Here is a 16,233-nt window from a genome sequence, read left to right as displayed (position 1 = left end):
TCGTTGGTGACCCGGGCCTCGCCCGATCTGGAGTCTTATTTATGATCCGCATATTTGATTTGGGTGGCACGGTAGTGCAGTGGTTAGGCCGGTCGCCTCACAGCAAGAAGGTCCTGGGTTCGAGCCCCGGGGTAGTCCAACCTTGCAGGATTGTCCCGGGTCATCCTCTGTGTGGAGTTTGCATGTTCTTCCCGTGTCTGTGTGGGTTTCCTCCGGGAGCTCCGGTTTCCTCCCACAGTCCAAAGACATGTAGGTCAGGTGAATCGGCCGTACTAAATTGTCCCTAGGTATGAATGTGTGTGGGTTTGTGTGTGTGTGTATGTCGGCCCTGTGTGATGGTCTGGTGGCCTGTCCAGGGTGTCTCCCCGCCTGCCGCCCAATGACTGCTGGGATAGGCTCCAGCATCCCCGCGATGGATGAATGAATTAATAATTAATTAATTTTACGCCGGATGCCTAAGATGACCGGGTGCCTAAGATGACTGGGTGCCTAAGATGACTGGGTGCCTAAGATGACCGGATGCCTAAGATGACCGGATGCCTAAGATGACCGGGTGCCTAAGCTGACCAGATGCCTAAGATGACTGGGTGCCTAAGATGACCGGATGACTGAGATGACCGGATGCCTAAGATGACTGGGTGCCTAAGATGACCGGATGACTGAGATGACTGGGTGCCTAAGATGACGGGGTGCCTAAAATGACCGGGTGCCTAAGATAACCGGATGCCTAAGATGATCGGGTGCCTAAGATAGCCGGATACCTAAGATGATCGGGTGCCTAAGATGACCGGGTGCCTAAGATAGCCGGATACCTAAGATAACCGGATGCCTAAGATGATCGGGTGCCTAAGATAGCCGGATACCTAAGATGAACGGGTGCCTAAGATGACCGGGTGCCTAAGATGACCGGATGACTGAGATGACCGGATGCCTAAGATGACCGGGTGCCTAAGATGACCGGGTGCCTAAAATGACCGGATGCCTAAGATGACTGGGTGCCTAAGATAATCGGATGCCTAAGATGATCGGGTGCCTAAGACGACTGGATGCCTAAGATGACCGGATGACTGAGATCTTTTGCAATATTATGCCAAAATCTTAGAAGAACTGTCATGAAGAAAACAGCTCAATCTGCATCAAGTCAGAGCAATAGCTAGTGTAGCACTGACGCCTGCTATCATTGTGATTCTGTGCAGTTCTGATACAACACTGCAGCTGTCCTCTTTTTAAATATAATCCACCTGAAACAGGGCTTTACACTGTAAAGCAAAAATCAACTTAACACAAAGGACTGCGCACACCACACCCCAGACACACACACACACACACACACCCACACACACATTAACTACCTTTGGTTTCCTGCTTTGCCCATCAATGTCTCTCTTCCTCTCTTTCTTTGACACCAAGCCCTGCTCTTCCTCCTCTTCCTCCATCTCCTCCTCTTCCTCCCCCTTGGCTCTGGAAGCCAGTGCCGTTCTCTTGTCTGGTTTCCTGCTCTGGCTCTCAGCCAGCTTTGAGCTCGGCCTGCAGATCGGCAAAGCAGAGGATCTTCAAGAGAAAAGGAGTGAATGGGAGTGAATGACACGTCATGGGCACAACAGAACTCTGCACGAGCAACCTGCAGGAAAGCTGAAGGTATTCAGAATTACAAATTCACCAATCAGACGACAAAAACAGGTCATGGTCTTCCGATTTATATATAGCACAGGAGCTACATGGGTAGAATGTGCACTTCTATTGTTGATGGTTCTGTTTCCCATGTAGCTCAATGGACAGAGCAGAGCACTAAGTCGGCCTAGGTTGGGGGCTCCATTCCTTGTATAAACAGTAGAGATGCACCAATATCACTTTTTCCACTGCAATACTGATCCTAGTGCAAATCTTTTAAGTGTGGGCCAGTACCAAGTATTGATTCAATCCATTACTTTTTTCTGATCAGTGCAGACGCAGACTCAGTTTGGGGTCAATGGGCAGTATTTTTAAAGAAATACAGGTTTCCCTGTGCCAAAGATGCAGTAAACCAAGACATTTTGCTTTTCTTGATGACATGTTACAGATGGTTTTTGGTATCAGATTTCAGTCTTGGGTAAAATCGCCAGCACTGATATTCCATTTCCTGGTATCAGTACATCCCCAAATAATGGTAATAATACAGATATTTTCTGATGCCATTTTCCCCCTTGCCTCGCAAAGCCAGCCTAGATCTCGCAAGCTCGGTTTCTGCTATACATGATATCGGTATGGACAGCATCCATTGAGAATATAGACTGAGCCGGCAGCTAGACACAACACCCATATTAACCTATGGGGAGCAGTTTGGATGGTGTTGACAATGAGCAGCGCAGTGTATTTTGGAAATTACAACAACGCTGCACTAAGAAAGGTTAGCATCAACGCTTCCACGGAGTTAGTTTCATCAAAGATGGCAAGAATTGTGTACAGACATAACAAGCTAAATGGACCGATCTGCTAGCGGGTGGTGGTGTTTACGGCCAGCAAACCAGCAGGTCTGGAAATGCGGCGCGATGCTTTTACAGCTCTTACATCTCTTTCTGGTGGGATTTTGTGGCTCGGATTGATTAAAAGGCTGATCCAGTTACCTGCAATGTCATTCTGGTTGACGATCATTGATGACGCCCCAAACACCAACGGACGCCTACTGAGCCCTGCTGGTGTCACACCAGAATCTGTGACTGTCTATAATTGTGACCATATAGGGCATCTGGACAGCGTAGCAGAAGTCTATTCTGTTTCCTACCAACACGGGGATCGCCGGTTTGAATCTCTGTGCTACCTCCGGCTTGGTTGGGTGTCTCTATAGACACAATTGGCCTTGTCTGCGGGTGGGAAGCCGGATGTGGGTTTGTCCTGGTTGCTGCACTAGCACCTGCTCTGGTCGGTCAGGGCGCCTGTTTGGGGGGGCGGGGGACTGGGGGGAATAGCGTGATCCTCCCACTCGCAACGTCCCCCTGGTGAAACTACTCGCTGTCAGGTGAAAAGAAGCAGCTGGTGACTCCACATGTATGGGAGGAGGCATGTGGTAGTCTGCAGCTCTCCCCGGATCAGCAGAGGGGGTGGAGCAGCGACCGGGATGACTCGGAAGAGTGCGGTAATTGGCCAAGTATAACGGGGGAGAAAAAAGGGGGGGGGAATCATAATAATTGTGACCATATCTTCATTCTGAATGCACAGAGATCCCCTCTTCCTGTGGTCATCACTAGATGTTATTTCTATAGGACAGCGGTCGGGAACCTATGGCTCGCGAGCCATATATGGCTCTTCCAGTGACGGCATATGGCTCCCAGACAATTTTGAGTTGAAAAAAAAAATCAGTTTGGAACTGATTTTAAAATACTTGTGATATTTCTTAATAATACTGTGTCATTTTAAAGGAAACAGAAATTAGTTTTGAAGATATATTTCACGGGTCACCCGTGGGTCAGGTCGGGAACCGACGGCTCGCGAGCATGTCCGGGTCATTGTAAAGGTGAAGAAATCAATTTTATCAGATAGCCAACTAGTTTAGACGATGATTACCGTGCATTCCAGGCTGCGTGGACAGAGGAATTTGCATTTGTGGAGAGAGCAGGATCTGCGGTATGTCTAATATGCAATGATAAAATTGCATCGATGAAACGGTCAAATATAAAGCGGCACTTCGATACGCACCATGCTTCATTTGCATGGAAATCTCCAGCGGGGGGGGGGGGCAGCAGGAAAAGGGCATGCAAGGAGCTACAGCGGAGAGTGCAGACGAGTCAGCAGCAACCACATGTGTGGACCAAGCAAGGTGACGGGAATTCCGCTAGCTTTGCGGGTGCTTTGGCAATAGCAAGGAATGGAAAGTCATTCACAGATGGCGAGTATGCCAAAACATTCATGCTTGATGTGGCCAATGAACTGTTTGATGACTTCCCAAATAAAGACAAGATAATCAAACGAATAAAAGACATGCCCCTGTCAGCAAGAGCTGTGCACGATCGTAGTATCATGATGGCAAATCAAGTCGAGGAAACACAAATTAAGGACGTAAACGCCGGGACATACTTTTCTCTCGCGTTAGATGAGTCAACAGACGTTAGCCATCTATCTCAGTGCAGTATCATTGCCAGGTATGCTGCAGGTGACACACTGCGTGAGGAAAGCTTGGCTGTTTTGCCAATGAAAGGGACAACAAGAGGAGAGGATTTATTCATGTCTTTCATGGAGTTTGCTAAAGAAAAAAAACTACCGATGGATAAACTTATTTCTGTCTGTACTGATGGTGCACCCTGTATGTTGGGGAAGAACAAAGGATTTGTAGCGCTTCTCCGTGAACATGAAAAGAGCGCCATCCTAAGTTTTCATTGCATCCTGCACCAGGAGGCGCTTTGCGCTCAGACGTGTGGCCAGGAGCTTGGCGAGGTGATGTCGCTGGTCATTCGAGTGGTCAACTTTATTGTTGCCCGAGCTTTAAATGATCGCCAGTTTAAAGCTCTGTTAGAAGAAGTTGGGAATCATTATCCCGGTCTGCTTTTACACAGCAACGTGCGTTGGTTGTCAAGGGGGAAGGTGCTTAGCCGTTTTGCAGCTTGCCTGAGTGAAATCCGGACTTTTCTTGAAATGAAAGGCGTCAAGCATCCTGAGCTAGACAACACTGACTGGCTCCTGCAGTTTCACTATCTCGTGCACATAACTGGCCATCTGAACCTGCTCAATGTGAAAATGCAAGGTATTGGAAATACAATCTCATCCCTTCAACAAGCAGTGTTTGCATTTGAAAGCAAGCTGGAAGTCTTTCTCAGGGACATTGAAACAGGTCGTCTTCTGCACTTTGAAAGACTGCAACAATTTAGAGATGCATGCTTAGCAAGTGACTCCACTCAACATCTGGATCTCCAGCAGCTAGCTGGCTTTACGTCCAATCTCCTGCAGTCATTCAAAGCACGTTTTGGAGAATTTCGTGCGCGCACTGGTCTTTTCAAGTTCATCACTCGTCCACATGAGTGTGCAGTGGACAAAATCGACCTGACATGCATCCCCGGGGTCTCTATCGGAGACTTTGAGCTGGAAGTTGCTGACCTGAAGGCATCAGACATGTGGATGAGTAAGTTCAAGTCACTTAATGGAGAGTTGGAAAGTCTTGCGCGACAGCGAGCAGAGCTGGCAAGGGAACACAAGTGGACAGAAATGAAAAATCTTCAACCTGAAGACCAGCTGATTCTTAAAACTTGGAACGAGCTTCCTGTGACATACCACACAATGCAGCGTGTGAGTATTGCCGTATTGACCATGTTTGGCTCTACATATGCATGTGAGCAGTCATTCTCGCATATGAGGAACATTAAGACCAACCTACGCTCACGTTCAACTGATGGAAGCCTCAACGCCTGCATGAAGCTCAACCTCACCACGTATGAACCAGACTACAAGGCCATCAGCAAAACCATGCAGTACCAGAAGTCGCATTAAAAGTAAGACATATTTAATTTATTATACGTTAAAAATACTATATGGCTCTCAATTAAGTATATTTAGAAATATTTGGCTTTTATGGCTCTCCCAGTCAAAAAGGTTCCTGACCCCTGCTATAGGACGACCACGCTCCCAGATCGTTACCCTGACCTTAACCAGACCTAACCCACACCCACACTTAGCCAGGAGGTGGGAGGAGTTGGAGGTGTCTGTGAGTCTGCCGCTAAACTCTTTCGGACCGATGCCTATTTTCTGCGTAGCTTAACCACGGTCCCAATTTTCAATGGTCACAGATTTTGGTCTGACACTTGACCACAATGAGTCAAGCACAATTTGTGGGCTGGCTTTGCGAGGCTAACTTTCTCCTGAACATGAAAACACGTTTCTATTTGTTAACTTCTCAGCTGAGAGTTTGAAAAATGTGTAAGACAACCATTGAAAACCTAGAGTATACACACTTGTGAGCACGCACACACACACACAAACACACACACACACACCCACACACACACAGGTACCTGCAGATCCTTGCAGATCTCCTCAGCGACCTCCCTTCACCTTGTGTCTCCTGCTCCCTCGCTTTCTCCTCCTCCTTTTCCTCTCTACCTCTCAACTTGTTTCTCCGGTGGGGAGGGATCTTGATCTTCAGCCTGATCCCCTCCTTCTGGAGCTCCGAGGAGGCCTCCTCCAGCTGACCCTGCCTTCCCTCAGATCGATGCCCGTCTTCCTTGTCTCTAACCCCGGCTTCGGCACCATTGTTGGGCCCCTCTGAACGGCAGTCCCTTGGCTCTTTCTGGTTTAATCCGACACCGCTCTCTCCTTCATCCACCTTGGCTGAAGCATTGTTCATCCTTCCGTAGGCCTCCTTCTTCTCCTTCTCTGGCCAGGGGCCCTCAGATCCCTCTCTCCTCTTCTCTACATGGTTGTCATCTTGCTCCCGGTGCCACCCGGGCTCAACTTTCATCCGCTCTCCTAACCTCTCCTCCCTCGTTTGTTCTCCCTGCTCCCGGGCAGGGACATGGACAGACTCCTCCTGTTTGTCCACAACCTTTGGGAGTCTATCGGATTCTAGGGGCAGCAATGTAAATGATGAAGAGGATGACAATGAAGGTACTTGTCTGGGTGTCTGAGCCTCATTTGACCCGATGGGAGGGGCTCCTGGCATCACCGACTCCACAGTGGTGGGCCCTTTCCTCACCAGAACCGACTGCCTGCTCACCTCCCTTTCTGGAAACTTATCCTCCACCTCCCATCTTGCACCCTCCCCCCTCCTACACCCCTCTCTCTCCCTCTCCTCCTCCTCCTCTCCAGCAGCGACGGTGCGGTAATGCGAGCTCGGACCATTTCGTTCCTGGTGCTCTGTGGCAGGCGGTCTATGTCGCTCCGCCGGGCTGCGAATGACCCCCACGTGACCAATGACTCCAACCTGACCTACAACACCTATGACCCCATTCTGTCCATCTTTGTGAGCGGGGAGTAGGGCAGCTCTACCGTTGGTCAGTTCTGCTCTTGATAGCCTTTCCTCTGGATGCTGATGCTGTGACACTGCCAGGCCTGTGGAGGGTGCTAACAAGTTTGAGAGTTTCCCCTCCCTCACCTGACCATCCTTGGCCTGGATCACTGAAGGGTTGCAGACAATAATACTGCTGCTGCTGTTGTTGTTGCTGTTGAGGTGGTTTCCGTGGTGCCGGTTGCCTTGGAAACCCTCAGCGAGCTTGAGTTCTCTCTTCTTCAGTGGTATCTTGGCCTGCTGGCTGCTCCTGACGACGGCACGGTCCACCTCCTCCTCCTTGCTCATTTCCTGTTTCGACAAAACCGAGCTGGGTGCCATGACAACGGACACAGCGTTGCTAGGAGCATCGGTATCCCTGCCTTCTGATTTGATGACGGCAGTGATGGTACTAACGCGGTTATCAATGAGGGGCGGGGAGCTCTCAGGTTTCTTCTTGGATTTGTTCACAGTCTTTTCCTGTTTGACCTCGACTGTTTCCTGTTTGACAGACTCCATCTCCTCCTGCACTGTCACTGGTAAATAGAAAAGAAGGAGAAATTCATGAGAAGCCTTATGCAAGCAGAGCTGTCAGGAATTGGAGTTACAGATCATTCACTGAAAGCAATACTCATCAAGGAACACTGTGAAACAACAAGAACTGTTATTAATTTTCTCCACCGCACTGGACTCTACATAAGAATTCAATGGAGCTCATTCAATGGAGTTCTACAAATGACCTGTGGACAGCAGCAAGCGTCACGCATTTGCTGCGCCAAGTCTGCCGCAAATTCATCAGAAGAAGAAGAATGTTGCCGAGGCAAGTGTCTCAGAAATATTTGTTTAAAATGTCATAGAAAATGCAAAACTGGAGACAAAACAGCCGCAATATAGTCATCAAAGAGCCACATGCAGCTTGCGAGCCGCGGTCCAAGAACCGCTGCTTTAGAATTTCTGGTAATTTCGGACGCGTATGTTCAGATTTTCAGAGCAGATTTGGAGCCGTCCAGTGTCATGGGAATGAGTGCAAAAATAATTGATCACTTAAACGTTAGATTTCCTGAATTACCTTTATTTAAAAAAACATTTTTTTTCAAATTTCTCATGTCGAAAAGACCCAAAATTATCCCTTTATGCAGACTGTTTTATCACAATAACTGGATTATTTAGATTAAAGGTTATGTATAGGAACTATTCCATCCGGCAACTTTTGATCAGTATAAGCAATTTCCACTGTACCTTGCTTTAGAGTCTCCTCTTCCTTCACGGCAGCCATCTTGTTTTTGGAGTCTTCCTGTGTGTTTCCAGGGGGCTCAGACTGGTTGGCTTTGGTCTTTTCTCTGCTACAGGTCTCTTCTTTTAGACTTTCATCAGCCACCTCAGGCTTCTTCTGAGCCGTTATCTCTTCTAGAATGAAAAAAAGCACACGTTTATGATAACAGGAGATTGTGTGACAACAATTATGATGGGACGAGAATGTGTAATAAGATAACACTTAATTTTTTTCAAGAACAATAACTGGTATAGTACTTCAAAATGTATAGAAAATTAGGTAACACTTTAGTATGGGGAACATATTCTAAGTAAAAAAACTTAATTACTAGTGAATTAGTAATGATCAAGATGTCACTTTAGTATGGGGAACATATTCTAAGTAACAAAAACTTAATTTAGAGTAATTTAACACTATGAACACTTGTAGTTTTGTGTTTTGTTATGTAAGAACAGACCATATTCATTAAGTGTTAGTAAGGGAGAATAACTCTTCTTGTGGTACTACCACCTTATAAAGGCCATACTAAGCAAAGCATATTGAGATGGCACTACTAATAAGCAATAATTCTGAGGTTATAGAGGGAAAACTCATAGTTAATGGCTTACTGGTTGTATAATAAGGCCATGCAGAATAAGGCATTAATGAGTACGTAATAATGACCAATTAAGGGCCAATATGTTGCTAATTTGCATGCTAATAAGCACCTAATTAATGGTGACTATGTTCCCCATACTAAAGTGTTACCGAAAATGACATTAAAATGTCAGTGATTTTAAAGCACAAGCAATGGAGATTAGTGAAGGAGGCATGTTTTGCCTTTAAGGCATAATGATGGGTGGACTTTTATTTTGACAAGACCTTTATTTTGGTAAGTGTTAGTCATCACGTCCTCTCAGTCATGTTGAGGAAGCTGGCTGAATTTGTCTAGCATTTGTGATAGTTTAGTTAAAACTCCGAGGAAGTATGAGACAACCCACACTGTAAACGCCACAGAGGCAATGTCTTTTCACTCCGTCAGTGTAAGATGGTGTAAAGAGCCACAGTAAACAGCAAGTAAAGCTTACTACAACTCAAGTCATCATTTTGCAAGAAAGAGTTTAGCTAGTTGTATAGCTGCAGTTCCTACACTGTAGTGAGGACAACATAATGAAAAGACAAAGAATAGCTGGTGTTGTACATCGTGGTAACATGGAAGAAAAACAAGGCAACAAGATTTCAGTGGCGAGTAGAGGTTCACGGTCATCTACTTCGTCAGCTAGCTCTTTGATATGTGCTCGCGCTAAAGCGGAGGCAGCTACAGTACGCCTCGCATTTGCAGACCAAGAAGCTAAAGCTAAAATAGAGAGAGCTGCTAAGGAGGCTAAGTTAAAGAAAGAAAAAGCCAACAGAGAAGCTGAATACCAGAAAGAGGAAGCAGCTACAGACCCAGAAGCACAGCTACAAGAGGCTAGAAGCAGTGATGTGCAGTCAGGGGAGGCAGGGTAGGCAGTGCCTCACCCAGGCTAATAAGAAAAAAAACCCAAAATATCATAATAGTTACCCAAAAATATTTATTTTTTATCTTTTAAAACTTTAATTTGTTAAGATTGTTGTGAAAAATAATTTTAAAAAATCATGTAAAACTTGTTGTTTTATCAATAAAAGGCATGCCCTATTCAGGATGACTCGCTCCCAATGCTAGCATTCGTGAATGCAGGCTGCTGAGGCAGAGTCTGCTTGTGCCTCTCTCTGGCACAAATACATATAGTTCACTGCCTACCCAGCTGTGGACCTCACTGCACGTTACTGGCAAGAAGGGATGCTGAGCTAGAGACGCTCGCTATCCGATGAGAGGCAGTGGCTGTCGAAGCCGAAGTGGCTGTGTGGGAAGCAGCAGGTGCATGGAAAATTGTGTTGTATTGGATGAAGCAGGCCCATCAGAGGAAGACAAAATGGAGCGAAACAAGTGAATACGTCCAGTCTCATTTTGACCCACTTAGTTCACAGGCCGAGTGGTGACCTCACAGAGGCCAGGCGGGGAGTGTGTTGCCTTTAAGGCATAATGATGGGTGGACTTTTACTTTGACAAGACCTTTATTTTGGTAAGTGTTAGTCATCACGTCCTCTCAGTCATGTTGAGGAAGCTGGCTGAATTTGTCTAGCATTTGTGATAGTTTAGTTAAAACTCCGAGGAAGTATGAGACAACCCACACTGTAAACGCCACAGAGGCAATGTCTTTTCACTCCGTCAGTGTAAGATGGTGTAAAGAGCCACAGTAAACAGCAAGTAAAGCTTACTACAACTCAAGTCATCATTTTGCAAGAAAGAGTTTAGCTAGTTGTATAGCTGCAGTTCCTACACTGTAGTGAGGACAACATAATGAAAAGACAAAGAATAGCTGGTGTTGTACATCGTGGTAACATGGAAGAAAAACAAGGCAACAAGATTTCAGTGGCGAGTAGAGGTTCACGGTCATCTACTTCGTCAGCTAGCTCTTTGATATGTGCTCGCGCTAAAGCGGAGGCAGCTAACGTACGCCTCGCATTTGCAGACCAAGAAGCTAAAGCTAAAATAGAGAGAGCTGCTAAGGAGGCTAAGTTAAAGAAAGAAAAAGCCAACAGAGAAGCTGAATGCCAGAAAGAGGAAGCAGCTACAGACCCAGAAGCACAGCTACAAGAGGCTAGAAGCAGTGATGTGCAGTCAGGGGAGGCAGGGTAGGCAGTGCCTCACCCAGGCTAATAAGAAAAAAAACCCAAAATATCATAATAGTTACCCAAAAATATTTATTTTTTATCTTTTAAAACTTTAATTTGTTAAGATTGTTGTGAAAAATAATTTTAAAAAATCATGTAAAGCTTGTTGTTTTATCAATAAAAGGCATGCCCTATTCAGGATGACTTGCTCCCAATGCTAGCATTCGTGAATGCAGGCTGCTGAGGCAGAGTCTGCTTGTGCCTCTCTCTGGCACAAATACATATAGTTCACTGCCTACCCAGCTGTGGACCTCACTGCACGTTACTGGCAAGAAAGGATGCTGAGCTAGAGACGCTCGCTATCCGATGAGAGGCAGTGGCTGTCGAAGCCGAAATGGCTGTGTGGGAAGCAGCAGGTGCATGGAAAATTGTGTTGTATTGGACGAAGCAGGCCCATCAGAGGAAGACAAAATGGAGCAAACAAGTGAATACGTCCAGTCTCATTTTGACCCACTTAGTTCACAGGCCGAGTGGTGACCTCACAGAGGCCAGGCGGGGAGTGTGTTGCCTTTAAGGCATAATGATGGGTGGACTTTTATTTTGACAAGACCTTTATTTTGGTAAGTGTTAGTCATCACGTCCTCTCAGTCATGTTGAGGAAGCTGGCTGAATTTGTCTAGCATTTGTGATAGTTTAGTTAAAACGCCAAGGAAGTATGAGACAACCCACACTGTAAACGCCACAGAGGCAATGTCTTTTCACTCCGTCAGTGTAAGATGGTGTAAAGAGCCACAGTAAACAGCAAGTAAAGCTTACTACAACTCAAGTCATCATTTTGAAAGAAAGAGTTTAGCTAGGTGTATAGCTGCAGTTCCTACACTGTAGTGAGGACAACATAAGGCATGTCACTCAAAAGTACGGCTTTTGGTACAAACAACATTTTGTCCAGAAAACCATGGGGGAAAAAAAATAAACAAAAAGAGGAAAGACGGCGTTCCACTTGGTAGATGAGTGGCTCTATAGAAAATGTTTAGGGCTGAGGATTTTCTCCACGAAGCCAAACATTTGTCTGCATTTCAAAACTGTGAAATAAGACTGCTATCGTAAAAGTCTGTATGGGACTTTACCTTGTTCTCTCTCTGTCTTGTTGTCCTTCCCTGTGGGGCTTGAGCCAGAGGAACCCTGGTTCTGGTTCTGGTTCAGATCCACCTGAGCCTTCAGCAGCTCCAAAGCCTCAGCCAGGTCATTACGAGTCCTGAATAAAAACAGTTTGGGTCAAAATCCTCTTTACTACAAAAACGGTCTGAGGTACCACCAGAACCAGGCCAACTCAGTTCTCTGATTTCCACTCCTAGGGATAACCTACCTCATCTCATCCCATTTAACCTTATCTTTTTGCATTTAACTTACTTTATCTTACCTGACCTCATGTCATCTTATCTTCTTATCTCATCTTTTCTGACCTCATCTCAACTTTTCTCATCTTCATGCAAAATAAAAAACAGAATCAGAGTAGAACAGAATAAAAGACAGATGACAGAGCAGAACAGAATTCAGGGTTTTTGGGATGCATCCTCAGCTAGAGCAGAACAGAACGGAATAGAACAGAGCAGCACAGATTCAACACACGGCTCAACAATAGTACAAGATACCAACAAACCTCCACATATAGCCTAATAGCGAAGAGCTAAACAGGTAAGACTTGAAATGACCAGACCACCACAGATTGGATCAGAACCAACCAGATTATGGATGGGCAATAATTCAACATTATCATCTCTCACTGATATTGTATCGGGAGGAAATTTGGATATTGTTACATCACAATACACAATTTTGTTGCCTAAATTAATTATAACGACAATCTATAAACTAAGATTTCTCACAAAATGAGGAGTGAAATATCTGAGGGAGTATTATTTGAAAACTAGTTTTAGTTTGATATTGTACTTTACGTTAGCAAACAGTTCAATGAAATGGACCTCGGTTGGATTCTTAAACATGGTATTTTTCCATATGTGAGCAGATATTGTGATGTGTGTGTGTGTATATATATATCAATATCGTGTAAAATTCCCCCCGACTATCATGATAATATTTTCCTTATCAGCCCGCACTAGACCAGATTAGGATTCTTGACTCTACCTGACAATGCACTTCCAGGTAGAGCCATCCAGGTCATCCTGCTCCTCCGTGTAGAGCCGGATGTTCTGCTCCTGATCCAGCTGCAGCCAGTACATCAGGCCCTGCCGGTCTCGGCCAATCGGCTGCAGGCGCATCTTCTCTGGGTCCTCCTCGTTGATCGCCATCTTGAACTTGAGGTTGTCATCAAACTGGCACTCACACAGATACTGCGGAGCCCGAGCCGAGAGAAAGGAAATGGAGACGAGAGGACAAAGGGGAAGCAATGGCATGTGAAGCGGAAAAGTAAAAGGAGTGAAGGGGAAAAAGGAGGAATTACAGAGGGGGAGAGAGTTCCCGAGAGAAAGACAGAGGTCAGGTTAGTACTACTAATACTAATACTCTGGTTATATACAAGAAAGTATTGTTTGATGAGGTTTGAACAGAGATACTAAGGGTCTCATACTTTGAGGATACTCGACTTGCACTCCATGGTCATTTCCTGGTAGCCCTTCTGCTCCAGTTCCCAGGCCCAAGTACTGTTGAGGTCCTGACAAACCTACAGCAAATAGGGTCACAATTAGCCACCGCATACAGGGTCAAAGATGCAAAAGTGTAATGTGTTTCAAGTGTCATGTTTTAATTTGTGTTTTTACTGTGCTAGAGGTTCATCGATTTTCTTTTTCAAGGATGTGAGGCCCATTTCGCCCAAGTTAGGGGCGCACGAAATATCCGTCAGTTTGTTGGTATTGGCCAATCAAAATTATACTCGATATGGGCGTCCGGGTAGCGTAGCGATCTATTCCGTTCCCTACCAACATGGGGATCGCCAGTTCAAATCCCAGTGTTACCTCCGGCTCCCTACAGAAACAACTGGCCGTGTCTGCGGGTGGGAAGCCTGATGTGGGTATGTGTCCTGGTCGCTGCATTAACGCCCCCTCTGGTCGGTCGGGGCGCCTGTTCGGAGGGGGGGGGGACTGGGGGAATAGCGTGATCCTCCCACGCGCACGTCCACCTGGCGAAACTCCTCACTGTCAGGTGAAAAGAGGCAGCTGGTGACCCCACATGTATCAGAGGAGGCATGTGGTAGTCCGCAGCCCTCCCCGGATCGGCAGAGGGGGTGCAGCAGCGACCGGGCGGCTTGGAAGAGTGGGGTAATTGTCCGGATACAATTCGGGAGAAAAAAGGGTGGTGGTGGTGGTGGGGGGGGGGATTATACTCGATTTGTCACACCGATATGATGATGTATTAATTATGTGCTGTGTTTGATGGAAAGACAGGTGGCGCTACAGCCTACAAGGAAATGTCTACAGTGTGGGCTACTTCTGTTTCAATGGGAGGAATCTGAATAGATAAAGTTATCATTTAACATAATGTGCATAACATTTAACTTTATGTGCACTTCTAAGAAGCTTTCATGACTCCTCCCCCAATCACCAGGATGACGACATTCAGTTCAACTTCCTTTAATGGCGAATTAGCAGTAGGAGTTAGCCGTCTGTCGTGACAGGGCGACAGAACAGTAAAACTACTCTCAGGGGCTGAAATGTGGCAGGATGTCGGCCAATACTGAAGCCTTGAGGCGATGGTCTGATCCGCCACGCGAAACGATGTCATCGGCGCCGAGGTCTCTTAAAGAGACAGTACGTACCTAACGCTACAGAAACGTCTTCTTCTCGACTGCTGGCAGCACAAAGATCGAGGGGAGCAGATTTACGACAAACAGTTTTCATTGAGACGACAGTGACAGCCACATTACACACAGAAGCTTTAAAATCGGCCTGTTTTACTATATATATATATATATATATATATATATATATATATATATATATATATATATAGTAAAACAGGCCGATATATATATATATATATATATCCATAATGGATAATGGATGGATATAATATATTTTATGTATTCATTTTATTCTATTTTGGTAGAACATTGTCAAACCTTTGTTCTATTTTGTAGAATATATTATAAAATAAATGTGTTGTGTTTTCTCCGTTTCCGCTGGAGTCATTTGTGTTCATCTCCTTCAGTGAACGCAGAGCCTTGGGAACGGTGTTTAGTGATGAACCGGGACAGGCGGGAATAAAGCAGTGTTTTATATCACAGTTACAGTAAAGTACTAAGATACACGACACTGCTGTAAACTAACACACATGGTGAGACTGTAACGACACGAATGATATCAGCATCGGCCAAAATCACCATAGAGATGATCAGTTATTGGATATTGTTAAAAAATTCAATAGTGTATCCTTAAGCCAAAGTATTGACAAAGTAAATATTAACAACTGGTGGGGAAAAAAAACAAACATTTGGTGAACATCTGGAAAATAGTGATGAATAAAATACAAAGAGGTATTATAGTAAATTAAGAGAATGATCACAAACAATAGAAATGGGTAACAGGGGTGTCGGCAATTGACTGTTTTTATATGACTGTTCTGGAAATTCTGAGATTCTGGTGTAGTCACGGACATTTTCCCATACGGTAGGTTCAGTTCTTCCCTCTTTGACTCGATTACTGGAATGTTGGGATCTTTATCTTAAACTCCTGGGCGGGACCCTGACTTCCGTGTATTTTTCACGAGACAGCAGGAAACGGCTGTCCGCCTCCATCTCTACCGACCGGCAGGAGAATATTATCTTTCCATTCGGTCCATTATGTCTTCCACGGAATCTGGTTTATTGGTGAGGTCCCGGTCCCTGATCCCGTGTGTTGTTAGACTTTATCTTTCTGTACCAGCTTTTATTTTGACACGATATTCTGCACTGTTTTGTTCTCGCTGCAACTCGTCACGCTCGTTCTGCTAATTGTTTTGCTTTAATTTTGTTTCCCTGCTCGACAATTAAGTTAATGCTTCGTTCTTCTGCATTCCTCTGAGTGTTGTTCTTTGGTGGGGGTTTAGTTTGATGTAAGGGGGCACACAGAGGTCACCCTCTCCGTACGTGAAGGGCTTGTACTGGTGCTGGGCCGATATTTTGGATGATTCCATCACCGTACTAATTAGGAATTTTAGACAATATCGAGATATACCGCCATATTTGATCACAAATGCAAAACCCGGCGTCTTTAAGGACCCAACCGAGGTTCTTCGCGATGACCTGTTGGCGATGTGAAGTATTTCAACCAATCCTACTGTCCAAATAACACCCCTTAAAATGTTTCACGTCTCATTTTGTGAGCAACTGGAAGAAATAGATTCT

The 16,233-nt window shown here is 45.4% G+C and overlaps 1 protein-coding gene across 2 annotated transcripts in view; it reads right to left on the bottom strand.

The window, feature by feature from the left end:
• rsf1a (remodeling and spacing factor 1a) overlaps positions 1-16,233 on the bottom strand; it is a 39,943-nt gene that overhangs the window by 19,620 nt on the left and 4,090 nt on the right. Inside the window, exons 3-8 of one of the 2 annotated variants that reach the window (XM_056283741.1) lie at positions 13,483-13,575; positions 13,041-13,246; positions 12,023-12,150; positions 8,186-8,353; positions 5,976-7,482; positions 1,353-1,551 (exon numbers count right to left, since the gene is read on the bottom strand). In XM_056283741.1, the coding sequence (XP_056139716.1) occupies positions 1,353-1,551; positions 5,976-7,482; positions 8,186-8,353; positions 12,023-12,150; positions 13,041-13,246; positions 13,483-13,575 (2,301 nt within the window). The remainder of the gene's footprint in view (positions 1-1,352; positions 1,552-5,975; positions 7,483-8,185; positions 8,354-12,022; positions 12,151-13,040; positions 13,247-13,482; positions 13,576-16,233) is intronic. The other variant, XM_056283742.1, reaches the window with a different exon arrangement.

This window comes from Lampris incognitus, chromosome 7 (genome assembly GCF_029633865.1).
Source record: "Lampris incognitus isolate fLamInc1 chromosome 7, fLamInc1.hap2, whole genome shotgun sequence".
NCBI classification, from domain to species: Eukaryota; Metazoa; Chordata; class Actinopteri; order Lampriformes; family Lampridae; genus Lampris; species Lampris incognitus.
Note: the sequence above shows the minus strand (reverse complement) of the source record. Positions and strands in the feature narration are given on the sequence as shown.